Here is a 15,534-nt window from a genome sequence, read left to right on the forward strand (position 1 = left end):
CACTACTCTATTGGTCCATATGGTGTTCATAAGAAAGCACCAGTTATGGTTTATGGTTGTGGTGGCTGATGGTGGTTGACTAGATACGAGAGCAAAAGAGAAAGGTGTTGGGTTTTACGAATGGATAGGGTTAGGGTAAACTTTATTTATTTAAAACCTCATAAATGGTCCATGAGATATGTAAAAGATGATTTTACCCTCACATGTCTCACATATGTTTAAACTTAACACGAGAAAATATACGATATACAGATGATCCATTAAAAAAATTCAAACAAAAAGACCATCATTAATATTAAAAATTAACAGAGGCTAAGCTTGATATTTGAAAAACCAAAGTTAAAATTATAAAAAAAAAAAGTTAATAAAGATTATATTTATATCTAAAAAACGAGAACGATTAGCATGAACCACAAAATGTGAATTTTTGGGGTGAGGGTGTTAATTCACGTGATTCTGGGGGCATTCCGGTAACACATCCAATTCTCATGGCCCCACTCTTCCCGCACGCACAAATCGTGTGACCTCGCACGTTTGGTTTCATATGCTTCACGCACACCCAATCGCCACCCTCCCTCATCCGTGTCAATTCCTTCACACGAGTGCCGATAACCTAACCCTCGCCGGGAAATCTATTCCTTTCGTAATTTATCCCGCCGGTGCCACCGGCGTCATGTCTCAACGATTCCGTTATGTTTCCGGCGGATGCTGAACTCCGGCGAGCTCACCTCACAAGATCTAACCAGTTGTTAACGTGTTATCTGTGAGTTGTGACGGAGGTGCGAAAACTTGTTTTTTTGTAGCTTTAAGAAGAAGATGGAGAGTTTTGAAGCTTTCACGGTGAGGAAATTTTCAGTTTTTGAGAATTTTGTTGATGCTTTAGTGAAAATGCTTCCGCTTGTTTGAAGTTAAGAAATTGTAAAATTCCTTCGTTTCTCGTTTGAATGTTACTGAATCTAGTTCGTTCTCTCTTTCGAAGTTTTGTTTTTGGTGGGAACTATGCCTTGATGAAAGTCGTGATTTTTCGTTGATAAACACTCGTACTTGACATGTTGGCATGAGAAATGGTGCCAAAATTTCCTACTGTCGAGTATAGAGAATACAAATTATCCAGTTATTGTGTGGTTGAATTTGTTGATTGTGACGATTGAATGAAAATTTGGTGGCATCAGGCAAAGTATTGTACATTGGAAAGGAAATATAAATTTTTACATGTACTTGATTTCCACTAATATCTAATTCATCCATTTTTTGTTGTGCTTTTGCGTGTTCAAAATTGCAATCAGTGGTCGACGGTTTTTAACTGAGTTCTGTATGGATTTCCAGAAAGATTCTGACATTGTTTCATAATCTGTAACCTTGTGAACAGAGCCCGAGGGAGTTCAAAATTGTGTATGCTGCTGATCATGGAGGGATTCTTCTATGCCTAGCATGTTGAAGCATTGATAGTATCCTCCCAGTCTGTGCAGTTTTATGGCAACTGAAATGCAGAGATTTGGGACAAGTGAAGAAGAGGATGAAGAAATGGGATTGGATGTGAAAGAAGAAGGTGAGAATGACGAAGATGATGACGAGAAGAACTCAACACCTCCAACAATGGTAGGTGTTGATGGAGGAGTAATGACATCAAGCAGAAGCAATAACAGGTTTCAACATCAGCAGCAGTTTCAAGATCAGATGACTCCACAAGGAGGTGGTAGAAGGTGTAGACCTATTGAAGAAAAGGAAAGAACAAAGCTTCGTGAGAGACAACGAAGGGCAATTACTGCAAAGATCTTGGCAGGCCTAAGAAGACATGGGAACTACAATCTTAGGGTTAGAGCCGATATTAATGATGTGATTGCAGCTCTGGCTAGGGAAGCTGGTTGGGTTGTTCTTCCTGATGGAACCACCTTTCCATCAAGATCACAGGGTGTGAGACCTGCTGCTGGTGTATCAACTTCATCCACCTCACTACCATTGCAGCAGAACCAAGCTCCTTCTCTAAGAGGCATCTCTTCTGCCTGCCCAATTGAGATGGATAATGAGGCATGCCAAATGAAAGGTTTATTTGTTCCTTCTTCTGCTTATGATGTGTCATCAAGTGGTCGATCTCAGTCTTCTCATATGCTGGGAGTTGAAGTTGATGGTCAAGATGATCCACTGATAGGGGTTTCTGTAGATACTGTTGCAGGCAGGCAGGTTAGAGAAGTATTTCCCTGTTTAATTTCTGATTTCTGTAGTGTTTCCAAAAACCAACAATATCTTTTGCATCTGTTTGTAGGTTGTTGACATGCCTTCAAAGTTACAAGAACGAGATTTTGCGGGTACTCCTTATGTTCCTGTGTATGTGTTGCTTCCTGTAAGTTCCATATTCTTGCAAAAAGGTTAACATATCTCCTCTTGCATTGCATGGTTAAAGGACTTATTACAAATTGGTGTTCGTGCAGTTGGGAGCAGTTAATATGAAGTGTGAAGTTGTAGATCCTGATGGTCTACTGAACCAGTTAAGGGTTTTGAAGTCTATGAATGTTGATGGTGTAATGGTTGATTGCTGGTGGGGTATAGTTGAAGCACATGTTCCACAGGAGTATAACTGGAAGGGGTATAAACGGTTATTTCAAATGGTGCGCGAGCTTAAGCTCAAGTTACAGGTTTGTCCTCTTGGGAGACATTTTGTCTGCTGTTTGTTTGCATTTTTCATGTATTTTGAAAATAAAACAAGTGACCATAATGTAAGTTTGGCTCAGGTAGTGATGTCTTTCCATGAATGTGGAGGCAATGTCGGTGATGATGTTTGCATACCCTTACCACATTGGGTGGCTGAAATTGGGCGGAGCAATCCGGACATATTTTTCACAGATAGATCAGGAAGACGCAACCCGGAATGTCTCTCATTGGGGATTGACAAGGAACGTGTTCTAAGAGGTCGCACTGCTTCAGAGGTACTATTTTCAAATTCTAAATTCTAAAATATTATTATTTATTGGACATGTTATGATGTTGTGAAAAACACAATGAATGTATAGGTCTACTTTGACTACATGAGAAGCTTTCGGGTTGAATTTGACGAGTTCTTTGTAGATGGAGTTATTTCAATGATTGAAATTGGATTGGGTCCATGTGGGGAGCTTCGGTATCCGTCTAATCCTGTGAAACATGGTTGGAGATATCCAGGTGTCGGTGAATTTCAGGTAAAAATAATCACAGGGCATCACAATTACTTGTAAAGTATTTGAAAATTAGTATTTGATGCCTTGAGAGTTTATTATTATTAATATTGTTGTTTTTGTTTTGTATTTCCAAGAAATTGAAAATGTTGATTTTGCAGTGCTACGATCGATACATGTTGAAGAGCCTGACAAAGGCGGCTGAAACAAGGGGACACTCGTTCTGGGGTAGAGGACCAGAAAATGCAGGCTCTTATAATTCTAGGCCTCATGAAACCGGATTCTTTTGCAATGCAGGGGATTATGATGGCTACTATGGTCGCTTCTTTCTTAATTGGTATTCTCAGCTATTGATCAACCATGCTGATCGCCTGCTTTCTTTGGCTAAATTTGCTTTTGAAGGGACTTTCATTACTGCAAAGGTACTCAGTTTTTGGTTACTTTTCTTTTGTTTAAAGAAAGAAAGAAAGAAAGAAAGAAAAAAAGTTAGTAGCTTCCAAAATGAAAATGTCATGTTATATTAATTCCTGAGACCTGAGCCAGCAGCTATCAGGTATTCATTGGTGGTACAAGACATCAAGTCATGCTGCTGAGTTAACTGCTGGCTTTTACAACCCGTCCAATCGTGATGGCTATGCTCCGATTATGGAAGTCTTGAAGAAACACGGGGTTGCCTTAAACTTTACCTTGGCCCACATGAACATCAACATGGACATGGACATGGACTCCTCAGAAGCCCTTGAAGATCCTGATGCTTTAGCCTGGCAAGTAAGTACCTTTTCCTTTTTCTTTGACTTAATGGAAAAGTAGAATGTCTTTGGTAAATAATAAGAATAAAATGAGAGTACATTAATTATTTGCAGGTGATGAATGCTGCATGGGATTCTTGTATAGCTATGACCAGTGAGAACCCACTTCCATGTGTTGATAAAGTAAGCTACAATTATATACTGGAGAAGGCTAAGCCTATGAATGATCCAGATGGGAGGCATTACTCTGCTTTTACTTACCTTAGACTCGGTCAGCTTCTCATGGATCCTCACAATATCATGGAGTTTGAACGATTCGTCAAGAGAATGCATGGTAAACTCACTTCATTGCTTATAGCATCCTACTTTCATTTTCCTCATTGTAAGGCTGTGTAAATTTACCTTTTTACCCTTTGATGATGACACTTTTTTTTTTTTTTTTTAACAGGGGAGGCGGTTCTTGAGATCCATGCCTAGGTGGATGGAAGCAGAGTGGAGATGTGCATTATTATTATTATTATTATTATTATTATAATATTAAGATTTATATACTAACCAAATCCAAGAGGTGATATTTTTAGTATTACTGTAAATGTGAATACAAGTGTAGAGAAGAAATCCAGGGTCAGGCCATATGAAGATGAAAAAAAAGGTAAATTAATTAGTCTGTTTAGGGTTGATGGTATTTATTTGTGATCATATATTCGATACACTTTAAAGAAATTAAATATCAGATTTTAGCTAATTTCTCATCTTTACTTGATGTCAAATATATATGACACCAAAGTAATATTATAATCTGTTGGTAAAATGTAAATTGTAAAAAGAACATACTTTTGGTCATTTTTATTTTAATAAATTTTTTAATATCAACATTTAAAGGCATATGCTATAAGTTTATAATAAAATAAGGATTTGGCTACGACAAGTTTCATTTTTGATTATAAACTCGTAACATTAACCTATTGGCAATGCAACTTAATCAGTAATGAGTTTACATTCTCTCATTTACATATACAGACTATCAACTTTAACACCGAACCGATTTCAATACTTGCGTTTAGTTTGTTAGTAATCCAACCTTAACCAACGTTTAATTGAAAAAAATAACATCAACATTTATTGAGTGAAACTGCGGGTGAGAGATTAGAAGGCATTTTTTAGTAGTTTGGTGAAACAAAACATTCAATGCCTGTTTATACCGACAAACAAATGGATAGACACCCATTGGACCAAAATAAAAAATAAAAAACCTTTTCCAATGGTTATATGCAAAAACCAGTTTAAACTCAAACTTTGGCTTCAAACAAGGCCGGTTTCAATAGCCGTATGTCTCCAAACTACCTTTTTGCTTGTGCTAATCTAAGTTCTAAAGATTAAAAAAGAAATGGACAACCCACGCCTAATCTTGGTTAGGCCAGGTCACCAATAATCAAAAACAGGTTACCATACCATTGGTTTCGTAAATAGGTCTTAGACCCACCCCTTTCAGGCTTTCACCCACCCAACCATTTATGATTTAAGAAATAACAAATTGAGCAAGCTATAATAATAACTCGACAAGCTATACAAGTACATGAATCTTACAAAAGAATGGTGATTCTGAAAATTCAAAATACATACATATCCCTCTAAAATCTTCAATACCAATCACTCTTCAGCACAGTTTCACCTTTTTCATCTGTGTCAAGAATCCGAGCAGCTAACTCATCCCAGCTTTCTCTCTTTGAGGACCCATGGGCTGAGTCATTCATGCTTTGAGCCTTCCGGAAGGTTCCATATTCACTAGGCAAGTAAGCTTCCGGAATGTCTAGTGCAACCGCTCTCGCTAGTGCCGCCTTGTGTTCCTCACTGTGGTCCATGGCTAAAGACGTACTCCTTTCCATCCTTTGTTGTGTCGGGATATCCATCACATGATCTTTCTCCTTCAATGTCTGAGAACCCAGGGTTAATTGTTGTTTTTAATTTATAAAACTACACAAAATGAGGACTAGGACTTACATCAAGTGCACTTTGAAACTCGCGCTCCATTAAAGCAATGGAATGATCGCTAATTATATGGCATGAGATAACCATGTGCTCAAATCTCCCGTCCACTGGCACAGCTGTTTTCACAGTAGGTGAAATTCTCCCAACCCTGCAAACCAAAAACCAATACTCTCTATGATATGTGACTACCAAGGGCAGATATGTACTTTAGCTTGAAAGGTAATGAGTTTCTGTAACTACCAAGGACAAAAGTGGCTGTTTTCCCTTTTTTTTCATCAAGTCATGTGTCTGGATAAAGTGTTGTATACATAAGATAAGGTATTGTTTCTTTTAAATGTCGAAATAAACCATTCTGAATGAGACTAAATGACCATTTTAGCCTTGCATTCCCGAAAAACAAATTTCACAATATTCATTAATATTCAATCAATTTTGACATGACATGAAAGGGTTGGAAGGAAAATAAAGAATGACAAATAGGTAAAAGCTTTTTTGGCTCAACCAATTAAGTCATTATATCCGGATTAAGTCAAAACAAAATAGTCATGTATACATATCGAATTTTCAACCCATTAAATTCATTAAGTCAAGAAAATTAATCAACTATCTTCCAAATCCATGCAACACTGTTCAAATCATTTGTGTATAAAAAAAAAAGTTTGTGGGACATACACATACCCGAATGGTTTCCTGACAAGAACATGATAAAGGCGACCAGGTGCATATAAACGTCTTGGATCTTGAAGCATGTGCTCTTGCAGTGTGCATGTTTCCTTTAAACAAGTTGCACACAATATGCATGGGAAACTGTTAAAACAAATAACCATCATGATCCAAAACTTGTAAAAAAAAACATATTCATCAAATGAGATGATGATCATATACAGAACTATTGAGGCATAAAGATCGATGCTTGAAAATGAAATAATCCGGAAATGTTACCAAGAACGTACCAAAATAGGAACTTGAAGAGTACTTCCAATGCTACACTTGTTCTAGGCATGAAATCATCCTGGTTCATTGGATTAAAGATTTAAGAGTGTTAGAAACTAACATTATCCTACATCATACGAATCATAGGATTTGTCAAAAAAAAAAAAAAAAAAACAAATCTACAATAAAGACTAAGGGTCATTTCCAATAAAGACTGACCAAGACAAAATTGATGACAATGAGATAAAAATCGAGAAATAAAATATCCTCCTACTTTTCTTCCTAATTATCTTCCTACCCATTTGAAATAATGACAAGTGTCCAAAAATATAATTAGCTTTATTAAAATATAACACATGTCATCCTTTCGTATGGATAGGAAGATATGTAGAAAGAAAAGGTAGGAGGACATTTAATTTCTCTAAAAATCACAATTTTTTGTCCCACACAAAAAGTTAGGACAATGAGTTACTATGAGTATAGATTCTTTCAAATGTGCAAAAGACATGAATACCCTTCTCACCCTATCATCAAAAAAATTACCAATTTATAGCAATGTCATCCAGATACAAAATGTTTACCTGAAGAACAACAGAATTAATGACATCAGCATATCTGACAGCCAAATTCAGCGACACACATCTAGCAGGAGCAATTGCAAAACATCTGATCCTTTTTCGGTCAATATTTCCAATTTTGTCTCTGTTCTTCACCACCAGCATAGTCAACAAAGTAACAACCCCTGCCCCTAAGGAATGTCCAGCAAAAGTCAAAGTATAATCCTCATATTTTTCAACCAATTCTTTCAAAACATCACATTCCGTGTCAAACACCCATTGAGCAGCTTTCAATAACCCATTATGAACATACCCTCCATCAAACTTCGTCTGTCCCAATTTATCATCAAGTAAGAGTAAAAAATCACTTTCTTTTGCCATATTTAAACCGCTAATTAGCAAAAGTATATCTTGATTGTCTTTATCGATGTAAATCATATAAGGCGACACCTTCCCTTGATTTTCGTCGTAATTTTTCTTCAAAACCACGGAATCGGGATTAATTCCATATCCTCCTGGCGGAGCCCAGAGTGGGTTACGGATGTCGAACTCGTAAACGCCTAAAATATATCTACAAATGCGTGGGACAGGTTCGAATTCAGTTGAAGTCGCGAAACCCCAGTTCTCGCTTTCTCGACCGGCGGTGTATAGACATTTCTTCCATGCCCAACGAGCACAACCTAAACAGTAGACGCATTCGAGAATAGGGCACGCACAAACGAGTGACATTTTTTTCTGGAATTAATCTAATAACAACTGATTCTGGAAGTAATCTGTTGGGAATTAATCGAGAAAAAAAAAGGTTGAAGCTTGATGCAGGACTAATGAACTTTCAACTGATTATAATATCTATATGGGCAATGATATAATCAGTTGAGAGTAGAAATTTGAAGAAAAATCACCTGAAATTGCTGATTAAATCAGAAAATTAAAACAGAGTTGGGATTCGATGGAAGTTGGTGTAGAACATTGGGAGTTGATTCGAAGAGTGTATGGGAAACCCTATATGAATTAGGGAAGAACAGTTGCTGTAGCAGGTAGATTCTTATGGGTTCTGGAAAAATCTTGGATTTGGTTTCAATCAGAAGAATCTTGACGGGCAGATAGATTCCCTCGAGCATATGCTAACGTTGTGTTATCTCGTTCAAGAAATAATTATTATTTTTGTAGGTGCTGTGGACTATTACAAATACTTTCTTTTATTTTTTCGCTATTTTGAGTGAAGAAAAAGAAAATGATATGTTTTAGTTATTTTTTTCGTGTTTTGAGTGAAGCAAAAGAAAAATGAAAAAGAAAATAAAACATTATACTTTTACACATACTTTCTGTAAATTGAAGTTGTTTATTTAAATAAATGTTTTTTTTTTTCTAGAAAAGCCTTGTGTTATATATAAAAATAAAAGTTATTAATCTAGAATAAAAGTTGTTTGGTAGAAAAAACTTAGTGTTACATATAAAAACATAAGATATTATATATATATATATATATATATATATATATATATATATATATATATATATATATATATATATATATATATGGGTATTTTTATATGTATTCATTTTTTTTTCATAACTTTAGGTAAATTAAATCAATTATTTAATGATCAAATAAATATTTATTTTAATGTGATTTCAACAAGGTTCTAAATTGTGTGAGGTATCACGTTACAGCGTTAAGCCTCAAAGTCATGAGATTTATCAAGGATATATATATATATATATATATATATATATATATATATATATATATATATATATATATATATATAAAGATAAATCATATAATTATAAAATTGTATTAAATTTTAAAAAAATATAGTATCAATATTTTATATGAAAAATTTGACAAACTCAATTATTTAATGCCAAATTAGAAAGAAAAAAAAAAACAAAGTTTTGAAAAACATTCACTCTATAATGTAATAAGATGCATATAGCCACACATTTAGAGCAGGCCTAAAAAAGACTCCTTTTATGTTTCTGGGATGGCTACCTCAAGCATCGACGCCATAACAAACAACATTGAAGCGTTATTTAAAACATCGGATTTCAAGAATGGTACTTTATCTTATATCTAAATTTCATATTATTTTTACCCAACCAATACAATACTGAGTAAATAACAATTTATGTTAAAAGTCACCAACTATTTTCTAAAAAATAGCAAAAAATTAGCAAATTTACCTAAATAACCACAATTTTTGTAGGTCACAATCTATAAAATCTAGGTGACCTGCATTTTCTTTTTAATAAATTTATAGGTTACCAATTACGAAATCTAGTTGGTCTGTGAAAATTTCTGTCAATTGTGAAAATCTGACAGAAACTTAGATTTTTTGAAGAAAAATGTTTTGTTATGTTTAGCTGAACGTAAAAAATTAGAATGCGAACGAAAACAAAAGTTGTTTTTTTTTTTTTTTTGTGAAAATATTTACAATGTACCAACAAGATAAGTATACATAATTGAGGTTTTAGATCGAGCCTAAAATCATCTCCAACCAATATCAAAATTTATCTTTTTACACCAAAATCTAGGGTTTTGAAAATTTATTTGTGCATGCAAACTGTCCAGTAAATCAATATCTTTTTTAAAACAAGTTTTGCAATTTACCAATTTGGCTCCTATATTTTATTCCTCGACTTGTCAAAATTTCATATTCATCCTCGTTGGGTAGTTTTTCTAATGAAGCTGTTTTTTTCTACCCTTAAACCTTTATTTGTTCCCAATTTAGTTCATATGCCATTTAACTTTTAACATGTGACTGTGACCTCCAATTTTTGATTTTGATATTGATTTGTTTTGCGTTAATTTTACTTTGGTTTTATCTTAATTTTATTTTTTGACTCTAAGGTTTACAGTTGCTTGAAAATAAAGATAAAGGGACATTTTTCCAGTTTGTTGAACATAAAAGTTTCCATTTTCTTGAAACAATTCCTCCAAACTCTAGTCTCTAACAAACAATTCAAGAAGCAAAAACTATACACAATTCCACATTCTTAAATCTAATAGAGAAACAATGTGTATTCACAAAATCCAAAAGCAATGATAAAAGCCATACATAAGCATCAAGTGTTTAGATTAAATCATATCCAGCTAGCCTAAATACCTAGAAGCCATGAATTTAGATTTGAAAACAAAAAAAAAAAAAAAAAAAAAAGCATATGTAGATTCTCATTCAAACATGAACAAACCTCACGTGAAGCGATCTTGTGAGATGATATTTCTTGTTTTGAAGGCAGGATGGATGATTCCTTTGTTGAAGGAGTCTAGCTTCTCAATTCTTGACATACAATCTTTCATTCTCTTTACAACTGACAACATTGCAGAATCATTGCTAGAAATTTTCTGTTTAATTGTTTCTATCTTTTCAGTGTGTGCCACGTCATCTTCTACTAATGCAACAACACCTTCTTCTGAATCAATCAAGGAGTTAGTTACATAACAAGTCAACACTTACTTCTTACAACTTATGAATAAAATATCAACGTACTTATATAAAGGGTAACACCTGTATCTTGATAACATGATTTGGCCACTTTATTTGTTTATTCCTAACAATGTTTGCACTTCCATTATTGTATATCCAAGTTAGTAATAACTAATAACTAACAAAACGTCGATATGATTCTAATTTGGCAGTTCACATAGATAGATATACAGTATACTCACTGGCATGAAAACTGATCTGAGTTTAGTTGAATAAAAAAGGAATAACACTAATTTACAATCACAAAAACAACTGTTATAAAATTAGCATATGATTCCAATTTAGCAGTTCATATAGATATATGATTGACAGTAATGTTAATACTGTTCATACTGATTAAGGTCTTACTTAAAAAAATGAAGTTTTTATATCATAATCCAAAAAGTAGCAAACTAAGATAGAATTCTTTGTTTATGGAATCGACAACCCCTCTTATTCAATTAAAATATTTATGATAAATTTTAATTTGGTGCTTATGGGGTTTTAGCTTTTAACAAACACCCAGAAGTTGCTAATGTCCACACGGTTTTATCTCTTTAAAATTTTGAGTATGAATTAAAAATATAGTGGAAAAACATAGATTCTTGTTGACCCAAAGATTCCAAACTTCTGGAACCATTACATCAAGACTGTTGACATCCACTGTTCAATATTTACCCAAAAGAAAGTAAAAGATGTTACCATCATCACAGCTTGAAGATATTCTCATAATGTACTTGAGGTCTTGAGCTATGACAAAATATATCCATCTTAAATGTATACCACAATTTAAGTTAGATATGAATTGAGTTTGCCATAAGGAACGTTCCCTAATGACTAATGAGCTTATTTCATTTACTTACAGAAATAGCATTACATAAGATGCAAACATCAGACGAAACCCTAAAACTAACCGGATAATACAAAATACCTATCTTCAGATTCTACCAAAACTGCGCAAGTAACATACTAAGCAGCTAATTAACAGCCCTAAAATGTTAATTATTCGCATGTAAATCACAAATCGCAAGAAGAAAATGAAAGATTACATGTGTACCTTGATTGGCATTACTAGAGGGTCCAGGATCATTATCAGAAAGGTTAAAATTAACAGGTCTCTGAGCAGAAAGAACTGAGGCGAGAGTATTCTGAAGCTGAGCAGGCAATGTCTCTCTAAATTCGGCTATTTTCTGAGCCATAAGGCTCACATCTTCCTCTAATTTATCAAGCTCCTCAATTTCATCGGTGACCTGATGTAGGGCTTCTCCTTCGTGTTGATGCTGCTCCGTCATCTCCAGTTTTTTTCTTTTTGGATCTTCGGATTTCGTTGATGACTTGAGTAGCAGAGTGTAGATGAAATCGAATCAGGTCAGCATTGTGTTCAGTGAGGTGTGTGGCAAAAGGGGGAATAGTGGTTAGGGTTTTGAAATTTTGAATTTTGAAAATTTTAAAACGAAATAAAAGGAAAGGCACGGAGCGTTGATTTTGGACTTTACTTAAAACGAAACCAGGACAAGGATAAAAGACAAGATTTTTTTTCGTTTTTTTCTTGATATTAATTGGATAAGATACCAATGTTTAACGCAAATGGGTCCATAGCTCAGTGGTAGAGCAATTGACTGCAGATCAATAGGTCACCGGTTCGAACCCGGTTGGGCCCTATCCATTTCCCTTTTTAATTTCTCCTTTCACACCACGACAATGAGAAACAAACATGTTCGTTAAAACACCTTCATAATATCTTTAGATAACATTATATCAGAAATCGACCCTTGGACTAAAACTAGAAAGTGTGTAATATATCAATAACATTAAAAAAATTAAAAATTATAAGAGCAAATATCTATATACCACAACCACATGGATTGTTTGACATTAAAATAAAAATTATAAGAGCAAAACCGCTAATTATATATGTTTCTGTTTTTCTAATATTATATATGTTATTCACATTCTATTTTTCTAATACTATATATGTTTTTGTTTTTCCAAAATTAGATATGTGCTTACGCCGACAATAACTCATTTGGTGAATTTGTTTTCTTTTTTTTTTTTTTTTTTTTTTTTTTTTTTTTTTGGAAAATAATTCTCTGGGTTATATATGTTTCTGTTTTCCTAATATTATATATGTTATTCACATTCTATTTTTCTAATACTATATATGTTTTTGTTTTTCTAAAATTAGATATGTGCTGACGCCGACAATAACTCATTTGGTGAATCAGCGCCAACAATAATTCATCTGGTGAATTTTTTTTTTTTTTTTTTTTTTTGGAAAATAATTCTCTGGGTTATATATGTTTCTGTTTTCCTAATATTATATATGTTATTCACATTCTATTTTTCTAATACTATATATGTTTTTGTTTTTCTAAAATTAGATATGTGCTGACGCCGACAATAACTCATTTGGTGAATCGGCGCCAACAATAATTCATTTGGTGAATTTTTTTTTTTTTTTTTGGAAAATAATTCTCTGGCATTGTAAGAAATAGACAAAAAATGGGGGTGAATTTCTAAATTTAGTCATAAAATTTGATTTTTCCAGCTATAGACATACATTTCGCGGAAATCCATGGAGGGTCCTCCTCGTAATGTATGTCCATAGCTGGAAAAATCAAATTTTATGACTAAATTTAGAAATTCACCCCCATTTTTTGTCTATTTGTGGTATTTTCCCAAATTTACTATGCTAGAGAATTATTTCCCATAAAAAAAAAAAAAAAAAAACAGTTCATCAAATGAGTTATTTATCGGCGCCGTTTTGCACAAGCACATCTAATTTTAGAAAAACAAAAACATATATAGTATTAGAAAAATAGAATGTGAATAACATAGGACCTCCGGCGGAATGACGTCATATCCGTGGAATGGATCTTGAGGATTTTTTTTTTTTTTTTCAAATCGATTCTTCAGGGTGTATATTAATTCTCCAACTAATTATTTTCAAGTAAAGATTATAATAGTATGATAGTTTTTTCTTAGAAATAATTAGTTTGAGAAATGAATATAAACCCCGAAGAATCGATGTGAAAAAAAAAAAAAAAAAATTCATTCCGCGGAGCTACCTCCGAGGAATGAACTAATTCCGCGGAGGTAGCTCCGAGGAATGAATTTTTTTTGTAATACATTGATTTATTTACGATTTTGCCATTTTGCGGAGCTATCTCCGTGGAATGCATGTCTAGATCCGGAAAAATCTATTTTTATATCTATTTTTTGAAAATACCCTATATTTTTTGACTATTTACGGTATTTTCCTGGTAAATTTTATGGTTATATTTTTAAAATAAACAAATAAATTATTAAAAATATTTAGTCTGAAAAACAAACAATCCTAAGAATTCTATCACTCCTTCCTCCATTTACATATATAGATCACCAATTAGTTTTGTTGGAATGATTCAAACTTTTTTTTTTCAACTTGATATAAAGTCTTGTAAGAATTTGATTTAGTGTTGAGTTATCCAATTAGTAAAGAATGATTTTTTTTTTTTTTTTTTTTTTTTTTTTTTTTTTTTTTTTTGAGTTTCACGTTGAGATTTACCATATTATAATTTTTGGTGTTTGGTTTTCAGTATATATTCTTCTCCTAATCCCATTACATTATATTGTCTACAAATTTGTGTGGTAGGATCTAGGATGTTGTTGTAAACGTGTCGTGTATCAACATCTTGTTTTGGAGATTAAATTTTGTCTTATTGTTTTCTGAATACTAAAAGTTTCACATTTAGAAAACCATTGGGTAAGCTATGTAAAACGACTTATGGAAAGTTGTGACAAATGATAATATATTTAACGGATATTTTCGGCTTCAACATATTTATTTATTTACAACATTGGTCCCTCGACAATACACGTAACATGTAAATAATCATGATTGATACAATAATTTATTTAGAGGAATTAATTATAGCTTGGATTGATACAATAATTTATTTAGAGGAATTAATTATAGCTTGGATGCAGTAGTAGCAGAAATAGAGCTTTGTTTGTTTATTATTTTCCTAACAACTCTCACCTGCATTTCAGACAATATAAGTTGCAAGCAAACACCATAAATTAAAATTACCATAATTAATAACAATTTGGTAGCATTATTTACAAGAGTAAAGTACGTTGCTATTGCTATTGCTATTGCTATTGTTACCTCTCCCTTTCTATTGATGATAATCAATTAATTAATAATGTGTACATTAATTAAGTAGCACCTTTATTCTACAAAAAATAGTGATACTTACCATGTATAGTAACCACTCATCAACTATAAAATCCCTATGTAAAAATTATTTTACTTAAAATACAGACCAAAAATATAACAAAAAACTCAAATAAGGATCAAAAATTGCAAGTGAAAACTTTTTGAGACCAAAACTGGAAGAAAAAAAATCAACTATATTGAGGGTCCAAAAGTTTAAATGATGTATTATTGACTTACGAATGATTTAGGCTAATAACACACCTGTTTATTTGTAAGCTTTCTTGTTTTTACCAAAAATATATTTTTTTTTCAATGTGGGCTCTTGTGAGAAACTTTCATATCGATTTGAAAAAAGATTCCAATTTGGGCTAAATACGGTGAAAGTCAAGCACATGAGCCCTTATGTAATTTACATTAAAGATAATTAGAAGATGTCTATAAAACTCTTTTTTTCATGATATGAAATGACATAACATAACACGTAAA

The 15,534-nt window shown here is 33.1% G+C and overlaps 3 protein-coding genes and 1 non-coding gene across 6 annotated transcripts; 2 read left to right on the forward strand and 2 right to left on the reverse strand.

The window, feature by feature from the left end:
• The first annotated feature begins 541 nt into the window (after window positions 1–541).
• Window positions 542–4,643, forward strand: BAM7 (beta-amylase 7). Of its 2 annotated transcripts, none has more exons than XM_078963113.1 (10): window positions 542–840; window positions 1,370–2,181; window positions 2,264–2,341; window positions 2,430–2,633; window positions 2,730–2,924; window positions 3,009–3,173; window positions 3,311–3,571; window positions 3,693–3,917; window positions 4,013–4,232; window positions 4,347–4,643. In XM_078963113.1, exons 2-10 carry the CDS (start codon window positions 1,474–1,476, stop codon window positions 4,373–4,375), a joined length of 2,085 nt encoding a protein of 694 aa, XP_078819239.1. In that variant the 5' UTR covers window positions 542–840; window positions 1,370–1,473; the 3' UTR covers window positions 4,376–4,643. The 2 variants fall into 2 exon arrangements, with proteins under 2 accessions (XP_078819239.1, XP_078819240.1); XM_078963114.1 differs by having other exon boundaries at window positions 3,696–3,917.
• Window positions 4,644–5,425: 782 nt separating this feature from the next.
• On the reverse strand, window positions 5,426–8,548 carry LOC145005904 (alpha/beta-Hydrolases superfamily protein). The gene is made up of 6 exons (XM_078965018.1): window positions 8,280–8,548; window positions 7,402–8,150; window positions 6,841–6,899; window positions 6,566–6,694; window positions 5,900–6,035; window positions 5,426–5,832 (listed from the first exon to the last, which is right to left on the reverse strand). The coding sequence occupies exons 2-6, from the start codon at window positions 8,104–8,106 to the stop codon at window positions 5,539–5,541; spliced, it is 1,323 nt and encodes a 440-aa protein (XP_078821144.1). The 5' UTR covers window positions 8,107–8,150; window positions 8,280–8,548; the 3' UTR covers window positions 5,426–5,538.
• A 1,812-nt stretch (window positions 8,549–10,360) lies between these two features.
• On the reverse strand, window positions 10,361–12,323 carry LOC145004133 (uncharacterized). Of its 2 annotated transcripts, none has more exons than XM_078963028.1 (2): window positions 11,905–12,323; window positions 10,361–10,791 (listed from the first exon to the last, which is right to left on the reverse strand). In XM_078963028.1, the coding sequence occupies exons 1-2, from the start codon at window positions 12,137–12,139 to the stop codon at window positions 10,574–10,576; spliced, it is 453 nt and encodes a 150-aa protein (XP_078819154.1). In that variant the 5' UTR covers window positions 12,140–12,323; the 3' UTR covers window positions 10,361–10,573. The 2 variants fall into 2 exon arrangements, with proteins under 2 accessions (XP_078819154.1, XP_078819153.1); XM_078963027.1 differs by having other exon boundaries at window positions 10,361–10,794; window positions 11,905–12,321.
• Window positions 12,324–12,436: 113 nt separating this feature from the next.
• On the forward strand, window positions 12,437–12,508 carry TRNAC-GCA (transfer RNA cysteine (anticodon GCA)). The gene has a single exon. It is a non-coding gene; the product is annotated as a tRNA-Cys (tRNA).
• Window positions 12,509–15,534: the final 3,026 nt, after the last annotated feature.

The sequence above is a fragment of the Lactuca saligna genome, chromosome 7, assembly GCF_052625555.1.
Source record: "Lactuca saligna cultivar CGN05327 chromosome 7, ASM5262555v1, whole genome shotgun sequence".
NCBI lineage: Eukaryota > Viridiplantae > Streptophyta > Magnoliopsida > Asterales > Asteraceae > Lactuca > Lactuca saligna.

Bases quoted from the DNA above. Each gene is read 5' to 3' on its own strand.
- BAM7 (XM_078963113.1), top strand. From the start codon at position 1,474: ATGGCAACTGAAATGCAGAGATTTGGGACAAGTGAAGAAGAGGATGAA. The intron at 2,634-2,729 runs GTTTGTCCTCTT...AGTTTGGCTCAG, and splicing joins AGCTTAAGCTCAAGTTACAG to GTAGTGATGTCTTTCCATGA. The intron at 3,918-4,012 runs GTAAGTACCTTT...AATTATTTGCAG, and splicing joins CTGATGCTTTAGCCTGGCAA to GTGATGAATGCTGCATGGGA.
- LOC145005904 (XM_078965018.1), bottom strand. From the start codon at position 8,106: ATGTCACTCGTTTGTGCGTGCCCTATTCTCGAATGCGTCTACTGTTTA. The intron at 6,695-6,840 runs GTACGTTCTTGG...TTGTTTTAACAG, and splicing joins CTCTTCAAGTTCCTATTTTG to TTTCCCATGCATATTGTGTG. The intron at 6,036-6,565 runs GTATGTGTATGT...TTTGGTTTGCAG, and splicing joins CTTGTCAGGAAACCATTCGG to GGTTGGGAGAATTTCACCTA.
- LOC145004133 (XM_078963027.1), bottom strand. From the start codon at position 12,139: ATGACGGAGCAGCATCAACACGAAGGAGAAGCCCTACATCAGGTCACC. The intron at 10,795-11,904 runs GTACACATGTAA...TGATTGATTCAG, and splicing joins CTCTAGTAATGCCAATCAAG to AAGAAGGTGTTGTTGCATTA.